The 22,360-nt window shown below is 49.3% G+C and overlaps 3 protein-coding genes across 3 annotated transcripts in view; 1 reads left to right on the top strand and 2 right to left on the bottom strand.

The window, feature by feature from the left end:
• The window catches only part of LOC146302388 (teneurin-1-like), a 92,820-nt gene extending 80,034 nt beyond the window's left edge, over nucleotides 1-12,786 (top strand). The window contains exons 24-37 of the mRNA XM_084699038.1: nucleotides 96-290; nucleotides 626-713; nucleotides 1,598-1,794; nucleotides 1,915-2,228; nucleotides 2,587-2,759; nucleotides 4,959-5,203; nucleotides 6,219-6,512; nucleotides 6,646-6,890; nucleotides 7,043-7,185; nucleotides 8,934-9,145; nucleotides 9,425-9,726; nucleotides 10,171-10,877; nucleotides 11,632-11,774; nucleotides 12,031-12,786. Coding sequence (XP_084555164.1) covers nucleotides 96-290; nucleotides 626-713; nucleotides 1,598-1,794; nucleotides 1,915-2,228; nucleotides 2,587-2,759; nucleotides 4,959-5,203; nucleotides 6,219-6,512; nucleotides 6,646-6,890; nucleotides 7,043-7,185; nucleotides 8,934-9,145; nucleotides 9,425-9,726; nucleotides 10,171-10,877; nucleotides 11,632-11,774; nucleotides 12,031-12,786 — 4,014 coding nt within the window. The remainder of the gene's footprint in view (nucleotides 1-95; nucleotides 291-625; nucleotides 714-1,597; nucleotides 1,795-1,914; nucleotides 2,229-2,586; nucleotides 2,760-4,958; nucleotides 5,204-6,218; nucleotides 6,513-6,645; nucleotides 6,891-7,042; nucleotides 7,186-8,933; nucleotides 9,146-9,424; nucleotides 9,727-10,170; nucleotides 10,878-11,631; nucleotides 11,775-12,030) is intronic.
• A 2,348-nt stretch (nucleotides 12,787-15,134) lies between these two features.
• On the bottom strand, nucleotides 15,135-17,368 carry LOC146302389 (SH2 domain-containing protein 1A-like). Its single transcript, XM_084699039.1, has 3 exons — nucleotides 16,962-17,368; nucleotides 16,114-16,177; nucleotides 15,135-15,729 (listed from the first exon to the last, which is right to left on the bottom strand). Exons 1-3 carry the CDS (start codon nucleotides 17,096-17,098, stop codon nucleotides 15,478-15,480), a joined length of 453 nt encoding a protein of 150 aa, XP_084555165.1. The 5' UTR covers nucleotides 17,099-17,368; the 3' UTR covers nucleotides 15,135-15,477.
• A 1,170-nt stretch (nucleotides 17,369-18,538) lies between these two features.
• Nucleotides 18,539-20,747, bottom strand: LOC146302390 (type-2 angiotensin II receptor-like). Its single transcript, XM_084699040.1, has 2 exons — nucleotides 20,599-20,747; nucleotides 18,539-20,170 (listed from the first exon to the last, which is right to left on the bottom strand). Exon 2 carries the CDS (start codon nucleotides 20,128-20,130, stop codon nucleotides 18,874-18,876), a length of 1,257 nt encoding a protein of 418 aa, XP_084555166.1. The 5' UTR covers nucleotides 20,131-20,170; nucleotides 20,599-20,747; the 3' UTR covers nucleotides 18,539-18,873.
• Between the last annotated feature and the right edge of the window lie 1,613 nt (nucleotides 20,748-22,360).

Genomic DNA, 22,360 nt, shown 5'->3' on the forward strand with positions numbered 1-22,360 from the left:
CTCCTCCCCACACATGCCTACCCCCCCCCCCCCCACACACACACACGCACACATGAAAACCAGGTCCAGTCCTAGCAGCATCTCTGTGTCTGTAGCTGGCAGAGAGCCTGCAGGTGCGCATGGTGGCGGGCAGACCCATCCACTGCCAGGTGCCGGGTCTGGAGCAGCGTCTGCTGGGCCGGGCCGCCATGCGGACCACCCTGGAGGGCGCCAAGGCCATCGCCCTGTCGCACCACGGGACGCTGTTCATCGCCGAGACGGACGAGAGGAGGATCAACCGCATCCAACAGGTCGCCATGCCGCCGATGAACTCATCTGATTGGTCACAGGAACCACCAATGGTTTCGAATCCAATTTGTTGTGTACAGCGTGTGATAGGCTAATAATGCATATCAGAATGAGAATGTATTTTTGAGTTTAAAATATTTGACATGAATTCACGTTTGTGTTTTAAATTGCTAGCTTTATATCATCAATATCATTTTGGGGGGCAGAGAATGGGAAACTTTAAACTTGGGCAGAGTTTTGTAGTGTGTAGTGTAGTGTGTGTCTCGTGTGTTAATGATAACAGTGTATGTGTGTGCGTGTGGGTGTGCCATGCTGTGTGTTATTGACCGCCTGGCAGGTGTCTTCCAACGGAGAGATCTCCGTCATCTCCGGAGCCCCCACCGACTGCGACTGCAAGATAGACTCCAACTGTGACTGTTTCTCTGGTAGGGCTTCAGACACAGACACACACACACACTTTCTCTCATACACAGACCCCTGACAGCTTGTTCCGGTGCTGTATTAGAGATGGAATTCTGGGGGGTGTCTAGAAGGATGGTGGTGGTGGTGGGGAGGGGGTCTGGCAGAGGGGAGGGGCGGGGGGGCGATCGACAGAGAGAGAAGAACAACGGGGTGGCATGAGTGTGGAGCAGAGAGAGAGAAAGAGAAAGAGAGTAGATCATAGCAGGGTGGCACACTATGGTGGTTCCACTCACGCAGTGTGTGTGTGTGGATGCATGTCAGAGAGCGTGCGCGTGCTTGTGTGCGCGCGCCTACACGTGTCTAGTGTGCAGGGGAGGCGAGAGGTCAGTGTGTGCACTATGCCTTTTAAAAGTCACCCGGTCACATTTTTCAATAGGAATCCTATTCCCTGCACCCTCCCCAGATCAGGAAGGAAACATCTCATCAAATGTCAGCTGCTGATTCAGCCTCTAGATTGTGGCCTGAAATGACAGCACTGCCCGCACTGTGTGTTCTTCCTTCGGCTTGGCCCTTTTCTAGGTCTTAATCTCCCAGGATAAGGCTTCATATCTCTGTTCCATTCCTAAGATGAATTGTCGTTCCTCCTGGAAACCCGGAGGAAGTGCAAGGTGTCCGCTGAAAGCCGAAGGGCTGGAACCGTTCCTGTTTCTCCAGCGATGCTTTGCATATTTCTTCTCATGCACTCATTTCACACTAGAACATTGGAAGTCACTTCAGAGGCATGGAGCCTTCTGTCCTTGCCTGCCTCTGAGTCATTTTGTGTTCCTGTGCGTGTATATGCAGCGCATGCAGGGGGGGGTCCAGGAAGTGGGCATGTGTTGCTGAGCATGATTTCCGGTCTCCGCAGGTGATGGGGGCTATGCCCGCGACGCTCGTCTCAAATCGCCCTCCTCCCTGGCCGTGGCGCCCAATGGGACGCTGTACATCGCTGACCTGGGGAACATCCGAGTCAGGGCGGTCAGCCCCAACCAGCCCCAGCCCGGTCCAGCCGGACTGCTGGAGATCAGCTCCCCTCTGGACCAGGAACTCTACCTCTTCAGCCAGGTAGTCATGTATACCGGCCTGCTTAGTTCCTCTTGGTACAACATCAGTTCTTTTCTGGCCCTCTCATCTGATGGCCTCACCATCTCCTCTCCTCTGGCCTCCTCTCTTTCCCCCCTCTAGAATGGCTCACATCTGTCCACCAAACACCTTATAACAGGTCATTTCCTGTATAACTTCTCCTACTCGGCGGACAGCTTCCTGTCAGGGGTGTTGGGCCGGGATGGGCGGGGCCTGCAGGTGAGGAGGGATGCCCGCGGCGTGCCCCTCTGGCTGGCCCTGCCTGGCGGACAGGTGTACTGGCTGTCTCTCAGCAACAGCGGAATGCTAAGGAAGGTGTCTGCCCAAAGCCACGACATCGCCCACCTCACTTACCACGGTAACACTGGTCTCCTAGCAACCAAGAGTAACGAGAATAGCTGGACCACCGTCTACGAGTGAGGATACTTTCTTTCTGTCTTTCTGTGTCTTTCTGTGTGTGTGTGTGTGTGTGTGTGTGTGTGTGTGTGTGTGTCTACAGTACGCCTGCAGTGAGATGTATATTGTGTGAGCGCCATCTAGTGGTTGGGTGTATCTGCCACCACTTAAGTTCACTGCATGGATCACTGGCTTAATTTTTTACTGAGACGCTGAATACACACAAGCACACACAACCTCGCTTACACAACCTATCTCTCTGGCTTAATCAGTATTACCAGCCTGTAGTCTTTGTCAAAAAATCCACAGATGGGTAATTACATGTATAAATCACTTGTGACATCTCCCCTGTGTGTGTGTGTGTGTCTACTCTCTCAGGTACAACAGCGAAGGACATATCATCAACATCACCTTGCCCACAGGCGAGGTCAGTGGTTTCCACGGCAACACGGAGCAGCCGTCCCGAGTGGAGGTGGAGGCGTCGAGCAGGGAGAACTTTGTCACCACCACCAACCTGTCTGCCAGCGACACCATCTACACCTTCAGACAGGGTACAGCCTCCCTGTTCCAGCCTCTCTGTTCCAGCCTCCCTGTTCCAGCCTCCCTGTTCCAGCCTCCCTGTTCCAGCCTCCCTGTTCCAGCCTCCCTGTTCCAGCCTCCCTATCCCCCTGGCTCTGCTTCTACACCTTTATCTACCCTTCACCCCTCACCTACCAATCATATCCCCCTGTTCTTTCACCTTCAACCCCCCATCTCTTTCTGGCCCCATCACCAACTCTTCCATCACTCTCTGCCCCCTTACATATCTAAATACCCCCCCCCCCGCACCCCCATCACCTACCTCTCCATGTAACCCTTGAACCATCAACAAAAAAAATCACATGATATATGTATGCATTAATGTAAATGTCTGCATCTCCCTGCCACTGGGGGAGGGGGGCGCCCCCTCTTTGAAGGTTGGCCCCGGCCACATGTCGCTCAGCATGTTTCTCCTACCCACAGACAGATTTCACTTCCACCACTCTGAAGAGTTTTCATTGCTCAACTCTCGGTTTCACTGGCAATTATTCCTTCCTAGTCATACACAACCAAACCAAATCACTGTTGTTTGACACCTCCTGTTTATTGGTTCAAGACTAAATGTTTCAAAAATGCACATGTTGTTTATTTCAAAGTGGTGGTTTTGTTTGATGGTTTTGAGGGAGCTTGACTGTGACAAAGGAGGAGGGGATGAAAGGATGGATGAAGAGGATGGAAGAGGTGCCTAAAACAGTGGAGGGGCGGAGGAAAGATGAGGAGGGAGGGGCCGATTTTTCTATGGAACGGTTTTCAAACTCTTATTACAATGACAGGACTGCAGTTAAAGTGAAACTGCGCTCTAATCACAGATGTGAAAACACACTCTCTCCCCTTTGTCACTCTATCACTCCCTCTCTCTCCCTCTCTAACTGTCTTTCTTTCCACACATGCACACACATTTACATTTTGTCTTTTAGCAGACGCTCTTATCCAGAGCGACTTACAGTAAATACATTCTGCCAGAGGCAAGTAGGGTGAAGTGCCTTGCACAAAGACACAACGTCATTTGGCATGGCTGGGAATTGAACCAGCAACCTTCTGATTACTAGCCCAATTCCCTAACCGCTCAGCCACCTGACTCCCACACACAGACTGCTTTAAATATGCAGACCAGTTTCCAATCCTCCCTGTAACAGTCTAGCACGGCATGTCTCCCTGCCAAACAAAGATACCAAACACCTTTTATTGTAGACAGCAACAACCACTCTTAGTTTACATTAGACTGTTACAAAACTGTTCCTGAACTTATAATAAACCTTAACATTTCTGAGAAACTGAAACTTGGAGAGGCATCTGTTTTGCTGTTTGGTGTTGACGCGTCTTCATACAAAACAGGCAGACCAACAGCCACACCTTTGCATGCATGTGAAGGCTGTGACCACAGAAGGGTCCCCCCCCCCCCCCCCCCCCATACACACACACGTTCACAAACCATCAGTCATCACTCAATCCATCGCAAAAATCCCTTTTGACATTTTAAATAGGTATGAAACCCAAAAGGTGTAAGCGGTTTGTTTTGAGCACCAAGAGCAGCACCTCAGTATGGTCCACCGCTTTTAGTCAGAGGCTCTTACAGCCCCCAAATAATCACCCAAGTCTTTTGATCGGATCTCCTCCCCAGGGTGATCACACTTTTGGACGCCCACTCTGTCCCATACTGTTTGGGTGGAGCACGTTGTTCAGGCGTCGCTTGGGGAACAGGCTGAGCTGATAACAGAACAGGACAGCTGCAGGCGTCGCTTGTGGGAAACTTCTGCAGACTTGTGAACAGCTCAGCAATGGGTGCAGAGACAGGAAATAAAGCAGAACGTCAAATCTCATCCTCCCTCCTCTGTTTTCTCTCTGACTGGGCTGTCACTCGTGCTTGTTTTCACTTGTATGTTGCCTTGTTTTCGCTTCCGCTTGGTTTGTACATTTTTGGGTGTTTTGGTGCTGGAGTGTGGGTCTTTCATAGACCTGAGCGCACCTGACCTGTTTCCTCCTGTGTGTGTGCGTGTGCCGGCTTACATGTGAAAAAAAAAAAAAACTTTTATTTGTCTGTTGGTTTTTGTTTATGTGGTTAAATGTGTGTGTATCCATATATGTATATGGATATACACATAACAAGTCTCACACGTGTCTGTATCTGTCTGTGTGTGTGTGTGTGTGTGTGTGTGTGTGTATGCCACCAGACCATGCTCAGAGTTCATACCGGGTCAGTGCAGACGGCTCCTTCCTGGTCCTGCTAGCCAGCGGCATGGAGCTGTCCCTCACCACCGAGCCCCTCCTCCCTGCCACCTCAGGGGGCGGGGTCAGCCCCACCGCCAGCCGCTGCAACATCAGCCTTCCAGGAGACCACACCCCCAGCCTGGTGGAGTGGCGGCAGAGGAAGGAGCAGGCCAGGAGCAACTACAGCACCTACGAGCGCAGACTCAGGGTAACAGCCAAGCCTACCTTAACCCCCTCGGCCACCACCAAGCCTCACCTTCCATGGCACGTCACACCTGGATCCATGTACCTCACTGCAACACGCTGTTACACGCAGACCCAGAGCAGTGTTGGTGTTCAAAAATAATCATCATTAAGTATGTGGTGAGGGTTTGTGAAAAGTCTCAAAGGACAGGACATTCTTAAGACCACCTCAGTTCTGACTAACAATGCACCACTAAAATGAATGAATAAAATCTAGAATAAGACTGTTTTTCCAGCATACAGCCACTAGTATTATACAAATTACAGTTATGTAGTTACACAATATAGCATCCTCATCACAGGACAGTATATGGTATACAGTGCAGGTCTTCTTGTTTTACTGGTCACTGTTTTGTCCTTGATTAAACTCTGTGGAGGGCCATTTAGAATTATTGGGAGTTGTCGTTTTATTTTTGTCATGTTCAAGAAGATGCTAGCTCATATTCAATAACTATCTTTTTGCATAACATGACGACAGTGTCCCTAATAAAGAGCACACACCCAGCAACACTTATCTAAGCTGGCCTTCACCCAAGGCACAGAGTCAGCTGGATGTGGCTGTTACCAACAGACTTTTCGTAGTCATATGTTTAGTAACATCTTTATCAGGTTGCGTGTGCTCATTCAGTCTGGTTTAGCAGTTGGTGTCATGGTTAGAGTGATCTATTTTCCTGAGAGGGGGAGGGGGCAAAAGCGTCAACGGTGGTTGTCCACAGTTTGATCACCATGCGGTGAGAACAAGAAGACTACACATTTACCCTGATATCAGCCCTCCACCTATAGAAAGGAAAGCAACCTACTCAAGCCATGATCCAGTATCACTTCACACCTTCCAGAGAACCACAACTTGGCCTGAAGCAACAACGCTAAACTAGGCTTTGCATTAACAGGACATTGTTAACTCGATTTGACATGACTTCCAATGGAAAGAATATTGCCTTACCCTGTCCCTTCCATCCTTTTCTCCACTTGGTCTCTAGGCTCACAACAGGAATCTGCTCTCCATAGACTTTGACCCGAGCACCATGATGGGGAAGATCTACGATGACCACCGCAAGTTCACACTGCGGATCCAGTACGACGCGTTGGGCCGGCCCCTGGTCTGGTCCCCCAGCAGCAAGTACACCCAGGTCAACGTCAGCTACGCCCCCGGGGGGCTCCTGGGCGCCATCCACAGGGGGGAGTGGGCTGAGAGGCTGGAGTACGACGGGGGGAGGGTGGTCTCCAGGGCCTGGGTCAACGGGAAGATCTGGACTTATACCTACGTGGACAAGGTAAGGCCTGATGTTCTGGGGCCTTCCGCTGGTTTTGGTGGCTTCCTGCCCTCAATGGAGATCTTTTCAAAGAAGCCACTGTTGTGTCAAAGTCATGTGTTCATTGTAGTTGTGTGTTTGTGTGTGTGTCCAGTCCATCATGCTGCTTCTGCACAGCCAGAGGCGCTACGTGTTCGACTACGACCAGACGGACCGCCTGGTTGCTGTGACGATGCCCAGCATGGTGCGCCACACTCTCCAATCCCTCCTCTCCATTGGCTACTACCGGAACATCTACACGCCCCCCGACAGCCACGCCTCCTTCCTGCAGGACTTCAGTCTGGATGGACGACTGCTGAGGACTCAGTACTTGGGCACTGGGCGCAGCGCCATCTATAGGTCAGGATCCTTCATCTTTTTATAAAACTTCAAAAAGTGAATAAAATGTGACATTATGTTAGAAATAATTGTAAGAAATGCAATGATCAGTTGATGAGTGTGCATAGGAGTGTGGGAGTGAGTGTGAGAGATCCTGTCCTGTCTTGTCACAGGTACACGGCGGCTGGCCGTCTGTTTGAGGTGGTGTATGACTCCACGCTGGTCACCTTCACCTACGACGAGGCCTCCGGGACGGTCAAGACCATCCACCTGACCCACGACGGCTTCATGAGCTCCATACGCTACCGGCAGACAGGTACGCACAGGCACACACACACACTCGCACAGCTAACACACACACACACACACACAAGCAGTCGCAAAAACACGTACACACACATACACATATACATCATGTTACACATTCTCAAATTTACAGGCCACAAGAGCACTTTTTTGTGGCATAAAATATTCAACAAAGTGTTTTTAATGGGTTACTGTGCTTGTGCTTACTACACTATTGAGTGTGACGGTGGTCGACAAGCCAGACTGAGAAACACTCAATATTCTGCTTTTGAGTCATCAGCGGAGTCTATGAGCTGTTTTATCAGCTGCATTTCGATGTGTGTGTTGTCTGTGGGGACGAGGCGGAGGAGGGTGCGGTTTACCACACAATGTTACTTTTGAGACCCCCCCCGCCTACACACCCATAAACACACACACACACACACATGCACACGGTGCAATCAAGAGCCCTGATATAATTTCCTTGCCATGGCAATGAGTCAAACACAGACCCCAAAAATCCTACGCAAACACACTCCTGAACGTGAACCATGATGCTTATCTCTTATCACCTGCTAGTATCTGCTCTTTTTATAAACCACCCTTCTTAGTTTTACAGACCTCCAATTGAAATTGATATGGAACCTTTGTCATCCAAAATTTCAGAATATATTCAGTGGGAACGAGTTGAACATGATGACATTCTAACAGTATAATATGATGCGCAGCTGCTATTAAAAAGGATGGGTTGCTGCTCTGTGGAGGAGCTCTGTCCTTGCTGTCCATAGAGTGGAATCATTCCCCTGAAACCTTCGCACTCTCAACTCCCTCTGAGCCATCCTTCACAAACTGAGTTCTGGGATTGGTTCCCCTGCAGTATGGTGGTCCTAATCTGCCTGCCCTAGCTGTGTGTGTGTGTGTGTGTGTGTGTGCGGGTGCATGTGTGTGTGTGTGTGTGTGTGCTCGTGCGCAGACCTGTGGGTGTTATCACTTTGCCCTTACAGTGAATGGACTCTCACCTTGCTTTAACTGATCTCATTTCAGCAGAACAAACACTGCTGGAGAGAGAGGGGAGATAGGGGGAGAGGTGGGTGGGTGGGAGAGGTTGACTGAAGAGGTGACGGAAGATGTCAGGAGCAGAGAAAACTTGTTTTATACACCCACGCAGGGCTGCCCTCGTGTATCGAGTTAAAGAAAGCACTACCCGGGAACAAGTGCTGGCAAAATCCATAAACTGCATGTTTACACACCGTGGAAACTGTGGCAAACATGTCACAGCAGAGCATGCGTTTTGGGCCCAAAATACTTGAACTCTGAACTGTGCCTCATTCCCGCCTCATCCGTTCTGACAGTATAATAACCATCGATCTCCATAATATTGTGAGTTCCGCATCTCCCGTTAGGGGGTCGTAATAAAGTAATATGGGAATGACTCACCCTAATGCCGTTTTGAGTCCTTTCTACAGCGCCGTGATAGCATTCTAATAGTCCTTCATCAGAGTAACACCTCGTTAATGGTGAAGATGGCTCTGGAGACTGGCTAGCAGCCATGGTGATTGATGGTGTTGTTAAAGTTGATGGGCTCACATTAAGTAGCCCATTGGCTATATCGTTGCTATTGTCTTTAGCTCCTTTCATGATGACGCCTTGTGAAAGGTCACTGAGCTGTAGAAACCATAAAGGATGGGGGAGGAGTCAGATGGGGGGGATGGCGGGATAAAGGATGCTGAGAGGTGTTGATGTGTGTGTGTGTGTGTGTGTGTGTGTATGTCTGGATAGGCCCCCTGACCAGTCGTCAGATCTTCAGGTTCAGCGAGGAGGGTCTGGTCAACGCCAGGTTTGACTACAGCTACAACAACTTCCGGGTGACCAGCATGCAGGCGGTCATCAACGAGACGCCGCTGCCCATCGACCTGTATCGCTACGTGGACGTGTCCGGCCGTGTGGAGCAGTTTGGCAAATTCAGCGTCATCAACTACGACCTCAACCAGGTGAGGGGCGCACTGGGGACATGTGTGTGCAGTGTGTTGTCTGCTAGTTCTGTCTGGTTCTGGATGAACACTCTACCTGTGGAGTCTGTGTTCCATGTTAGAGTGTTCAAAGAAAAGCGAAAAGGGAGTTCGTGTTTAAACCCCCAGCACCCTGTTACTGTCTGTCGCTCAAGCATTTGGTGGTCTTTTGTGGTATTCTCTTCTTTCAATGTCTCTTCCTCTCTTTCATGTTCTCCTGCTGGCTTGCTGTTTGTCCCCCCCCACACCACACGGCCTCAGGTGATCACCACTCACGTGATGAAACACACCAAGGTGTTCAGCTCCTACGGCCAGGTGGTCGAGGTCCAGTATGAGATCCTCAAGTCCATCGCCTACTGGATGACTGTCCAGTACGACGCGGCCGGACGCACCACGTCCTGTGACATCAGGGTGGGCGTGGATAGCAACGTGACGCGCTACTCTTACGAGTACGATGCCGACAGCCAGCTGCAGAGTGCCTCGGTCAACGAGCGTCCACAGTGGCGCTACAGTTACGACCTGAACGGCAACATCAACCTGCTCAGCCACGGCACCAGTGCCCGGTGTGTGTGTGTGTGTGTGTGTGTGTGCGTGTATGTGTGTGTAATGGCCAACATAATGGCCTAAACATCATGTACAAAAAATCTATGCAGTACAACTTTATTGATCCATTTTTTAATAGAAGTAATTTTGCTGTACACATAACTCATCATGTAAATACATATAAGTACTTGCACTGATACTTAATACAATGTACATTGTAATTATATTATGTCCTGTGTATTCAATAACATTGCTTTCACTTATGCAATTAAAATGATCTTTCTCAGAATAATCTGTAACCCGATGATGAACTAAAATCTATTATATCACATCATCTTAAATCTCACTCATAATAATCAAATGACTAATACTGACTTGTAATCTCACTTATAATAGTCTTCAATCGTACTCATATTCATCTGTGATCTCGTTGTAATAATCAGCCTGACCATCTCTGTTGGCAGGTTGACTCCGCTGCGCTACGACCAGCGTGACCGGATCTCCCGCCTGGGGGAGCTGCAGTACTCCCTGGACGAGGACGGCTTCCTGCGCCAGCGGGGCAACGACCTCTTCACCTACAACTCCAACGGCCTGCTGACCCACGTCTACAACCGCGTGTCGGAGCGCGGCGTGTGGTACCGCTACGACGGGCTGGGCCGCCGCGTGGCCTCCAGAAGCAGCCTGGGCCAGCAGCTGCAGCTGTTCTACGCCGACCTGTCCCACCCCACGCGGGTCACGCACCTGTACAACCACTCCAGCTCGCTCATCACCTCGCTGTACTACGACCTCCAGGGCCACCTCATCGCCATGGAGCTGAGCAGCGGGGAGGAGTTCTACGTGGCGTGCGACGGCACGGCCACGCCCAGGGCGGTGTTCTCCAGCAGGGGGCGCCTGGTCAAGGAGATCCTGTACACGCCCTACGGAGAGATCTACCAGGACACCAACCCCGACTTCCAGCTGGTCGTCGGGTTCCACGGCGGGTTGTACGATCCCCTCACCCGATTGGTCCATCTGGGGAGGCGGGACTACGACACGCTGGCAGGGAGATGGACGTCACCCAATCATGAGCTGTGGGAGGAGCTTAGTAAGGAGCCAAAGCCGTTCAACTTGTATGCCTTCAAGAACAACTGTCCTGTGGGGAAGGTGGAGAGGGTCACCCAGTTCACTACAGGTGAGGCACACACAAGCACACAAAAAAAAACATAATTGAGGGGACATCAATAAGTGTGAAAAGAGCATATTACAAACTCAAACGCACACACAGACGAAAACCGGCGGAGGCTTTCTGTTGTGGATTCCGCACGCGCACACCGACACACCCACGCTCCAGTAGGAGTAATAGAGCTCTGGAGCAGGTAAGACGTGGCGGCCGTTGAGTAGGAACAGCATCTGAGAGACCAAAAAGGTTTAGTCACAGACGGCTGTAGCTCTTCCTCCTCCTCCACCCAACTCCTGCCGTTCCTTCCATTATCGCTCTCCATCAGACGCACGCAACCTGACAGAGAGGAAAATGGGAGTGAGGGATGAGGGAGGAGAGGAATGGAGTGGTGGGAGTTGAAAAGCAGAGGGTGGCAGGCCAGCAGAGTTTCTAGAGACAAATGGAAGGCTTGCGTGAGCCATCAGGTTCCTCTGAATGTTTACTGAAAAGACAGTCTCCCTTTTGGGGTTTATATGCTTAGCAAAAATAGTCTCAATAGTGTGGGTGTAATGCAGATTGTTTGTGGGCTTGTGAGATCTTACGTGTTATGGCTTATTGTACTGTTTTGTACCTTTGAAAGATTCTTAATTTCCTGTTTTCCCAAATTCTGTTAATGTAGATTTGTTTTCAAAAATTATTGTGCCCTTGTGTGCGTTGGTGTATGGGCCTGTGCATAATCGTAAAAACGCCTGCACATATTTGTGTGCATTTGTGTGTGTGTGAACAGATATCGGCAGCTGGCTGCAGCTGTTTGGCTTCCAGCTCCATAACGTGGTGCCTGGCTTCCCCAAGCCAGAGGTGGGAAGCCTGGAGCAGGCTTACGAGCTGATGAAGACCCAAACCAGGACCCAGGACTGGGATTCCAGCAAGGTGAGACACCCACCCTTCCCTCCCACTACCCAGGAAACCCACCTAGCTACTCAACCCTCATATACTGCTGGAATACACACTGCTCTCGTTGTTGGATCCAGTAGGTTTGAGCTCCTCCCAAAACCCTTCCCTTTCTTACCTCTCCCCATCCCTTCCTCTTCTCTCGTTGCCCTCCTCCCCTTCGTTCCCCACCCACCCTCTCTATCCGTCCCCTCCCCTCTCTGTGGTCCTGCATGGGCGTGCCCCCCGCCCCCAGGTGGTGCTAGGTATCCAGTGTGAGCTCCAGAGACAGCTGCGGAGCTTCATCTCGCTGGACCGCCTCCCGCTGATCCCCGACCCCGTAGGCTCCGCCTGCCGACGACCCCTCACCCCTCCCCCCTTCTCCACCCGCCCTTCCCTCCTCGGCCCCAGCATCCGATTGGCTGTCTCGCGGGGCCGTGTCAGCGCCGAGGTCATCGGCGTGGCCGGCGAGGACAGCCGGCGCCTGGCGGCCATCTTGAATGGGGCGGCCTACCTGAGCGGCCTGAGCTTCACCGTGAGCGGCCGTGACACGCATCACTTCCTGCAGTCCCGGCCCATCGAGGAGGACCTCGAGCTGGGTCTGGGGGTGGGCGGGCGCGTCCTGGATAACGGCGTGAACGTCAGCGTGTCCCAGATGAGCGCCACGGTCAACGGCAGGACTCGGCGCTTCGCCGACATCACCCTCCAACAGGGGGCGCTGTGCCTGTGCGTGCGCTACGGAGGCAGCGAGGAAGAGGAGAGGAGCCGGGTGCGAGAGGAGGCGAGGAAGAGGGCGGTGGAGGGGGCCTGGGAGCGGGAGAAGAGGAGGGTGGAGGAGGGCGAGGGCGGCAGCCGTGCGTGGAGCGAGGGGGAGAAGCAGCAGCTGCTGGCAGGGGGGCGGGTCCAGGGCTACGACGGCTTCTACGCCCTGGCCATCGAGCAGCACCCAGAGCTGTCAGACTGCGCCTCCAACATCCACTTCATGAAACTGAGCGAGGTGGGGCGCAGGTAACAGACACAGACGCCACCCCGTCCACCGCACGCCCCCCCCCCCCTTCTCCACCCCCGTCCAGGAGCTTGCCCCCCCCCTCCCCTCACCAAAGACTGCCTGTTTCTACACAAACAAAACGATTTGTTGTACTGTTTCTATATCAAAACAAATTCAAAAGTTAAATGGGAAGATGGGGGAGAAAAGATTTCCAAATGCCTTTAATTGTGACAAAATGATGGTATTTTATTATTATTATCATTATTATTATTAGTATTAATGTACAGTAGATGTACAGTAGAGTTTCTAATGGTGGCACAAGCATTGTGGTCTCCCTGTGGCTTTGCTTTTCTATCCAGAGGCTGTCTCTCTTTCTCTTTATCTCTCTCTTTCTCCCCCTCTTTCTCTATCTCTTAGTTTCAGCATAGGAACTGTGGAACCCCAGTCAAGACTTGTGGTGGGCGTTGTGTGACCCTCAGAATGGACTCACATTAGATAGAAACGATTTCTCCCCCCTTTCTTTGAGTTTCCTACATGGTTTACCTCCAAATGATGCTGTTTACATATCGTGCAAGAGAGGCCTTGTCTGTGCTGACACACTCACACACACCTTTAGCCAATTCATCCCCAAGCTTCTTGTTGGTATACTAGCCCTGTATACTACACTAGCCTGACACACTGTGTGTATACTCAACAGACTGAGGTCAAATACTATTTGAGATTACTGTAAAATACTAGGGCTGTGCAATGGATTCAGTTGGCTATTAACAAAGACCAGATGGAAATGTACCAGCATGACGAGCTGGGAAACGCACCTCTAATGCTTTCCGTTTTTTGCAAATAGTATTTGATTTGGTTGGTAATTCTCAGAACAAGAATGTACATAACCCATGCTTTCATAATGAGAAGTGCTCAACTGGAAAGCCCCACTGTTTATAATTAAATGTCAGTATTGTTAATCAATAGAAAAACAATCACTTTTTTTGCAAAGAATTATACTGTACATTGCTATAGTATTCTCGCTGAAAATCAGACTTTATTGGGTTACAATGGTAATTAAAGGTATTATGTGACATAAGGATTAGTATGTGGGACTGGGACTCATTTGTTTTCATAAATGTCTCTCTCTCGCGCTCTCTGTGTGTCAATTCTTCTCCTACTCCACTCTTCACTAACAACCCCACTCTTACCCTAACCCTCCCTTCGCAAATGTACTTTCCCAACATTTGGAGCTCTTTAACCGGTGTGCTCATTCATTTCTCGCTTAAACAAGCTCAATCCTTTTGATGAGTAGGTTGACAGCTGAGCCTCTGTGTGTGTGTGTGTGTGTGTGTTTGTGTGTGTGTGTGTGTGCTTGTGTGTGTGTGTGTGTGTGTGCCTGTGTCTGTGTGTGTGGGTTGACAGAGCAGAGGGGGAAGAACCTGGAGTTGGCAGCATTGTCCTCATTAGTGAATGCAAATCCATGTGTTCACAGAACATTTCCAAGTCAATCAAGAAATTGCCACCATGGTACAGCTATATCTTTTTTATCCGCTGTTTATCTCTCGCCTGCAGTCTTTCTCTCCGTCTCTCTCTCCGTCTTGCTCACCTTTCCTCTCTCCCTTCCATCTTCTGCTATACCATCTGTCCATCATTTGTGGCATGTGTTTGTCTCCAGAGTTGAATAACGCACAGCAGCTGCTTAAATGATGCTAAGAACAGGTGAGCGCCGCTCCACTCTTGACGGCGCCAGGAGCTGCCTCTTGCTGCCTCTCGCTGCCTCTCGCTGCCTCTCGCTGCCTCTCGCTGCCTCTCGCTGCCTCTCGCTGCCTCTCGCTGCCTCTCGCTGCCTCTCTTCCTTCCTGCCTTCGAAAACCATATGCTGCGCTTGATTCTGTCCATAGCCCTTCACCACAGCAAGCAGATTGAGGGTGTGGTTGCTAGGCGACAGCTGCTCTTCCTCAGGAAGAACTGTGGGTGTGTGGATGTGGGGCGTGAATCTCTCTCTTTCTCTCTCACTATCTTTCTCCCTTTTCTTTCTCTCTTTCACTCTTTCAATCTATCCCTCCCTCTCTGTCTATCTCGAGGAAGGGCTGCAGGATGGTGATAGTGTGTGGAGAATGCCCTGTCCATCTTCCCTAAGGTTTCTCTCCTCTCTGGCAGCCAGCATTCTCTCTCTGGAATCCAGTCAAATATGTCCAAATGAATTCCCATTTCTATAATGTATCAGTGTGATTGGGGTTCATGTATGTGTGTGTGTGTGTGTGTGTGTGTGTGTGTGTTGAGATAAGTTGAGATAGAGGGTGAACTAAATCATTGTATTATGTCACACAGACCTGTTGTGGTGAAACAACACGATTCATTTGCTTGTCATTTACAATTTAATTACCTGAACAAAGCCATATATGTGATATTTAGTTCTCTATAAACAACTATAAAAACATGTTTTAAATTAATAATGTGCTAATGTATGCAGCTCCTTCACAGAAAATGTGACTTTCAAAAATAGTTTTTCGTTTTACATACATATTCACAAATGTCACACTTATTGACTTCTCTCTAAACGACATTTTGTAAAATCTAAACAAAAAGTGTGATATACATTATAATGTTAATCAGTAAAAATGCAGTTGTAGGAAACCAAAGCAGAGGGATTTCAATCAGGATTTCAATGCCTTTTAGACTACGTTCCTAGTCTGGAGATCTTGTTTCAGTCATGGGATGGGGTCTGTCTGTCTAGGGTGCCGCTTTCTGAGCATGCTTCCTACTCGACTTGTTCTTCTGTCCTTGGACAGTTGTCTGGATCGGGTTACTGAGAGCAGTCAGTGTGTTTCCAGAGGGAGTGTGTGTGTACGTGTGTGTATTAGCCCGCGCCTGGGCTGTAACAGGGTACATCAGGGGCATGACGATTCCTTGTTCGGGGTGCTGGAAGGCTGCTATCAAGTTCTTGATTTTACGGAAAAATCGCTTCTGCACGCCGGGAGCAGTCTAAAAGAAGGAGAGTCCAGAGAAATATATTTCCATCTCTTCCAATGAGAAGGAGTGCATAGAGCTCACCTTTCACTCTCTCACTATCTTACTGTCTCGCTCTCGCTTAGCATACAAAGCCACCAGATACAACCAGGACTACACTCCCCAAGACTTACACATTCTATGAAATATAATCTTTCATGGAATATACTCTTTCTGTGAAATGCACATTCACAGATATACCCTCAACATCGCCTCATTTGAAAACATTTTTGCGCACTCACATCAAAATAGAGTACATATATTATTGTAATAAAGAAATAATGTAATAAATATATTATTGCATGTAATTAAGCAATAAATGGTTCATTTTAATATAATGTTGACATTTTTGGGTCTTACATCTGCCGTCCAAGAACCGCTTTCATCAAGGAAGATCCTGTAAGTGTAGACAGATCCTGTACACCTGTGTCACACACAAACACCAAAAATACAAAATAAGTCTTGATAATATTAATACTTAGCAATGTTTGGCACATGAAACAAAATGTCAAAAACAAATATAAAACTCTCTCTTTTAGGCATTTAGATCAGTACTTGTTTTTGGGATGTTATTTGAATCCCGTGATGCAGGGCCTTTCCAGCCCACTATACGGTACAATGGTTTGGTCATCTTTAACCACTTGTGCTCACTTCAGTTTTTTTTGCAGGGATCTTACTGAAGTAACCTGAGGTAGTTTGTTTCCCAGCCCAAAAAAACCACAGGCCACACTTCTGCTTATGTTTTGTGTCAACATCTATAAAAAGTTTGTGAACTTCCACTTCCAATGAAGCTTTAACACTGTGAATACTTGCTGATGGAGTGTGTGCAGTATGATTTTTTCAAAGAGAGTGTGCCAATTAAATTCTGTACAGTAGAATTGAACTCAGATACAAAATTATTCCAAATGACTTAAACTGAGTACCTGCCACCAGCTGCACATATTTAGAGGCATGGTTGCAGGTCCAGGCTTCTTAGTGCTGATATTTTGCAACTTGGGACGTACACAATTTGACTATTAGAGGTCTGCAGATCCGTGCCCAAGACAGAAGCTACGCAGCTTGCTGATAATCCTCTCTTTTAGAATACAGGTCATGTGGAGTAGTGCATGCTATGTGAACTCTTCAGATTTCTCAGAACATTTGATATGCAAATTCATGTAATTGGTGGATTCAAATAAAGCAGTGTGTGTGTGCGTCTATGTACTCACAGCACACAGAGGCAGTATACTCCCGGCACAGAATCGCTGTTACGGATGAGGTAGCTGCCATCTTTTCCCGAATAACACAGTCTTCTCTCCCCCTCCTCTTTACCAATATCACCATGATACACAGACAGACTTTCCATATGGCTGGTTGGCTACTTGGCTGCCTGGTTTTCTTTCTGACTGGCTTCCTGACGGGAGGGTCGGATGGCCTCTCCTCAATCTGAACAGGTTTGATTCCCAATGTCAAAGTCTTGAATACTTGACCTTTTAGCCAGCTCAGGTGAATCTCTGGTCTCTCTCTGTGACTGGCTTACAGGTAAGACGTATGGTTTTGAACTTCTTTCTCAAGCTGCAGAGAAAAAAACTCCTGTGTCAGTCTCACCTCTAACCTTTGAGAATAGGCACGTCAGTTATCCTGCCCCTCTCGCTCTCTCTCTGTCTCGCTCTCTCTCTCGTTACAAATTTGTAGTATTTGTCAGGAAGTGTTCAGCAGGAAATAACAACAGATTTTAAATGGAACATTCCACAACATGGGGTTGGGGAGTAAGATAAGGTTGGGGGTTGATGTCATTTTCACACATTTGTTGCTTAGCGTAGATTTTACCTTTGCACATTCATGGTATCCTTCGCATACTCAAGTGTTTTCAAAAAGATAAACATGTGTTATCAGCCAGCCTTTGTTTCCAGTTCCTCTGCTGCTACGATGTACGATGAGAATGTCATGTTGTCGTTAAAACAGGTTGTGATGCAGGTCTCCATTTTTCCATATACATCGGCAATGATTGGTACTGTTAACTTTTTTGGATTGCCCACATCCAATTTTCCCCCAGATACTGAAGTTTACCTCATTTTGATTGATATGCCCCACATTTGAGTCATGTTTGAACTTTCCCACTGTTAAATACTGCAGCACAAAACATCATAACAGCAAACCCGAAACCATCCATGCAGCTCTGGACTCAGTACACAGTAACTTCCAAGTGATCACAATGTTAGGTAGTACAAGAGAGACAACCACTGTATGAGGTGATTACTTTGCTTCTGGCCTCCATCATGTGGACCTTGCAGACATTTCTCACATGGTATTGTCAAACCAGTCTTACACCCAACCTGTCTGGTCAGCGATACTTGCCACTATAACTACCACTTAAAACTATGTTTATGGTCATGGATACTTAGACATAAACTCCCTATCTGTTAAGTTCTGGAAGATGTGTTGATTTGACAAGCTTGACTCATCATATAGCAGTGGGGATGGGACCTGGCACATGTGCTGAAGTCTGACCTTCTGAAAAGTGGTAGTGGTGTTGAACTGCTGCTGTGCTATAGCCCCATCCGGTGGCATCAAATGAGACCTGCACCAAGGCACAGCCGGTATGAGGTTGGGGCTTGCCTTGGTGCTTGTATTCCATGTCTTACAGTGAAAAGCCACTGGATCTCTTCTGCAACCCATGTCATGCATTCAATTATTGTCCAATAACTCCACCGTATGTACAAACCATGTCAGATCTCCCAGAACTCAACTTTCCTGGGCCAAAGTAACTGCAATCTATGGTGGTATCAACAACATAGAAAACATAAACTGTATATACATTTTTTATTTCAAATAAAAATTCAGAAGAACAGGTAACAATGTGTGTCAAGGAGCTATACCAAATAATACATCATACTTTTAAATACACGGTGAATGTGACACAGTCAATCTTTACAATCAGCCCAGCTTCATAGCTGGGTTCTTTGCTGGGTACAAAGAAAGTGTTTATGTGTGTGTGCTCACAGCTCAGTGCCATAGAGAGAGGTTCATTCGGTGGTCCTGTAGGGGGCAAAGTTTAAGAGGCAGAGCTAGATAGGTTATGGTTTTATCTGGACAGTCTGTTCTGCAGGTTCACCTTCCCTGTCAAGGAGGGTGGGGTCTCTATGTGGGGCCAGAGGTCTCACTCTGCTTCCTGGAGAAGGAGCTGAGTCTGGTGCTGAAGGAGCCCCTCTTCTGCATGCGGGCCTTCCCCTGGGCCGTCACACGCACACACAAGCCCTCCCACATCCCCCCCAGGCGGCCCCGGAAGTGGTTCCCCAGGAAGCAGTAGAGGACGGGGTTGATGGCTGAGTTGGAGAAGCCCAGGCTGAGGCTGAGGGGCAGCAGGGTGGCGAGGGCCCAGTGAGCCCAGCACTCCTCCACCACACCCAGGCTCTGCAGCACGTCCAGCAGGGTCAGCAGGTGGAAGGGGAACCAGCACAAGAAGAAGGCCAGGACCACGGCCGCCACCGTCCACAGGACCCGCTCCAGCCCCCGGCCTTCCAGGGGCCTGACGGAGCATGGGATGGAGGGCCTGCGCTCGGAGCTCACTGGGGGCTCCTGGCCAAGGCTTGTGACAGGCAGTCGTGGTGAGGAGTCTGCTTTAGTCAGGTTGTCTGTGGACTGTTGTGCTTTACTGCCTGCCCCACGTTTGGCAACCAGGCCGGGGGCCCCCAGCATCAGGTGCCTAGCGATGGCGCAGTAGCAAGACGTGATGATCGCCATGGGCAACAGGAAGCCCAGAAGCATTTTCATCCAGGCCAGGCTGAGAAACCAGCCGTGATGGGGGTACAGGATCACGCACGCCTCCACCCCCAACTCCTCCACGTGGCGGGTGTCCCTCAGCACCAGGGTGGGGGCTGAGCTGGCGAACGCCAGCACCCACACCAGCACGCACGCCAGCTGGGCGCGGCGCGGGTCCCGGTTGCCCTGGGCGTGGAGTGGACGCACGATGGCCAGGTAGCGATCCACGCTCATGCACGTGATGAAGAAGATGGAGGCGTACAGGTTGAGGGACAGAAGGCCACCACAGAGCTTGCACGCCAGCCAGCCAAACGGCCAATGGTAGCCCAGGGAGTAGTACACCGCCCACAGAGGAAGGGAGAAGAGGAAGAGGAGGTCGGACACACACAGGTTCAACATGAAGCTGTTGGCCATCGTCCTCCTGCCTCCTCCGGTCTGAGCCAGCAAACACACGGCCAGAGTGTTGCCCACGATGCCCAGGGCACAGATGATGCCGTAGAGGGAGGGGATGAGGATGTTCTGGGGCAGGGAGGGCCAGGTTGGGCAGGGGGGCGATGACGTTGGAGAGGAGGGGAGGTCAGTTGTGGGCGTGTAGAATGAGTGGGTGGCATTCAGGAGAGAGAAGTTGTTCTCCATGGTTATAGTTTGGGTGGTTGCTTCTCCAACAGTTGCCCAGCTGCATTAAAACAACCAGTGACATTCATAAGAGCCTTATATACAGTAAGACAACTAGTTCTCCCCATCCTTGTCTCCTGTCGTATGTGTCGTTCTGGTATGCTTTGGAATCACATCCTCTACGCACCCAGAAAACTCTCAATTGTTTTAGGACATTCTATCATCAACATAATTACCATAAAGAATATCTAAACTAAAAGCCTACTAAAGATATCTATATGCTCAAGAAAGGCAAAACATAAAAAACTAATAACATTAAAAAATGTGTTATGATTTAATTAATCAAGCAAGTATTTTCAACCCATTTAAAATCATATTTCCTGCTGTAGCAAAGTACATTTCAACTAATCTCCAAAACTCATATGTCAATGAACAACCCTCTATACTGTATACTTCAAAGTCAGCCTGTGTCCAAAAATCCCAGTTTACCTTCAGTGTTGCGCTTCGAGACCCTATCCCCAGGGGATGTAAGCTAAAGTCTGTTCCGCTCTTCCCAGGAGTGGTGCTGCTGTCCTGGCTGAACAGGTTCTGGCTGAGCTCCCTTCTTCCAGACTGTCTCTGGAGGCTGAGAGGCACTGTGGAGGGCTGAGGCTGGACTGTGGGGTCTTATAGGCCCTGGACTGAGCTGGTGGGGTGGGCTGAGCAGCAGAAGGAGATGGGATGGACAACGGCTCTCACTTTTTCTCTGTCTCTCTCTCCCTGTCTCTCTCTGTCTCTCTCTCTCACACACACACACACACACACTGTCTCATTCTCTCTCCCTCTCTTTTCCTCTGTCTTTTTTAACAACGGGTTAAAAGCCCCCACCATCTGTACCTCAACATTCCACAAGAATGAAAGAGAGAGGAAGTGTTAAATTAGATCAAGATGTGTTAGTTTTCCCAAATTGAGGGGGATCTAACCTTCAGATTCAAATCAATGTCCGCCTGGAATCTCAGGAGGGTGGAGTGACTTATTCCGGTACCATTCCATTGGTTGCGTCCTGCTTCCAGCCAGGTCTGGGCACTGTATGACCCTGTGAGTTAAAGCCCCCTTAATGGTCCCCTTACTGGAGGAGCAGAGACTGTGTTCATTGGAGCCACCTCTGAGTTTGTTATGAATGTGTCATATACATTTACAGATTGTCAGCGGTCAGATAAGTCATGGGAAATATTTACACTGGCAAAGTACAGGAGCAGAGGAGTGGAGAGGGAGAGAAATAGGGTAAAAACTGACAGAGGGAGAGACAGAGAAAGTGCCACAGGAATATAAAGATGGAGGGGGAGAGAGGAAATGAGAAAGGGAGAGGTGGAGAAGAGGGAAAGGAAATGGTGGGAGGAAAAGAGAAGAAATGGAGGAGAAGATGGCGACAGAGAGATGGAACTGACAGAAGTGGGAGGAGGAAAAAAAGGAAGAGGGAGAAAGAGAGGAGATTCCCTCCAGTGGTTTTTCATTAAAAACCTTCAGTGAAATTTAATGAGGGTTGTGTTTACCACTGTGAGCCAGGTTACATCATGGTTCCTTTGATCAATATGGATGGAGTAGGGGGGTTTGTGGATGTTTCCGTGTGTTGGCAAAGTGTGTATGCGTGTGTGTTTGTGTTTGCGTGGTGTGTATGTGTGTTTGTGGAGTGTGTATGTGTGTACCTTGCCATCATTTGTCTGTGTGTACTTTCTCAGTCCTTGAGAAATCAGCAAATACAAGGCCAAGCTATCATCAGGGATTCTCCCCTGCAAGGTTACTGAAGGGAGCGAGAGGATTGGCCGAGATCCGGGTACGACTGAGATGTTACCGATGACGACCGAGGCCGTTCACATGGCTAAGGTGGTGATGTCTCACACCAACATGCAGTTGCTGCAGTTTAGAAACACAGTTTCCTGTTTTGTTCACTGTGGTTCCCACATCTGAAGCGTTTTGGGATGGGCTGCGTCTCTCTGGCGACAGAGAGAGTTATTTGTAGTTTTTCTTTTAACACATTCCCCATGAGCATTTCTTCTAAGTGGCTGACTGTAGAGAGCCAGTGTTGCTGAGTAGCAGAGGGGTGGGGGGGGGGGGGTGAAGGGATGAGGAGATTGGGCCTGAGATTGAGGGGATACTGTTGGTTTACAGACAAAGGGAGGTTAAGGCTTAAGGATTTGAAACTTGAATAGGTATGCATGACTGGTCAGGCATGCATGCGCACAGGCACCCACACACCCACAGGTCTCACACA

Source organism: Hypomesus nipponensis, chromosome 1 (genome assembly GCF_054491055.1).
Source record: "Hypomesus nipponensis isolate SF chromosome 1, ASM5449105v1, whole genome shotgun sequence".
NCBI classification, from domain to species: Eukaryota; Metazoa; Chordata; class Actinopteri; order Osmeriformes; family Osmeridae; genus Hypomesus; species Hypomesus nipponensis.

What these genes read in the sequence shown, in the direction of transcription:
- LOC146302389 (XM_084699039.1), bottom strand. Translation starts at nt 17,098, where the DNA reads ATGGAAAGTCTGTCTGTGTATCATGGTGATATTGGTAAAGAGGAGGGG. An exon ending in GTATACTGCCTCTGTGTGCT is followed by an intron (nt 16,178 to 16,961) that starts GTGAGTACATAG and finishes TGTGTGACACAG; the next exon opens with GTGTACAGGATCTGTCTACA. An exon ending in GCGGTTCTTGGACGGCAGAT is followed by an intron (nt 15,730 to 16,113) that starts GTAAGACCCAAA and finishes TCCTTCTTTTAG; the next exon opens with ACTGCTCCCGGCGTGCAGAA.
- LOC146302390 (XM_084699040.1), bottom strand. Translation starts at nt 20,130, where the DNA reads ATGGAGAACAACTTCTCTCTCCTGAATGCCACCCACTCATTCTACACG.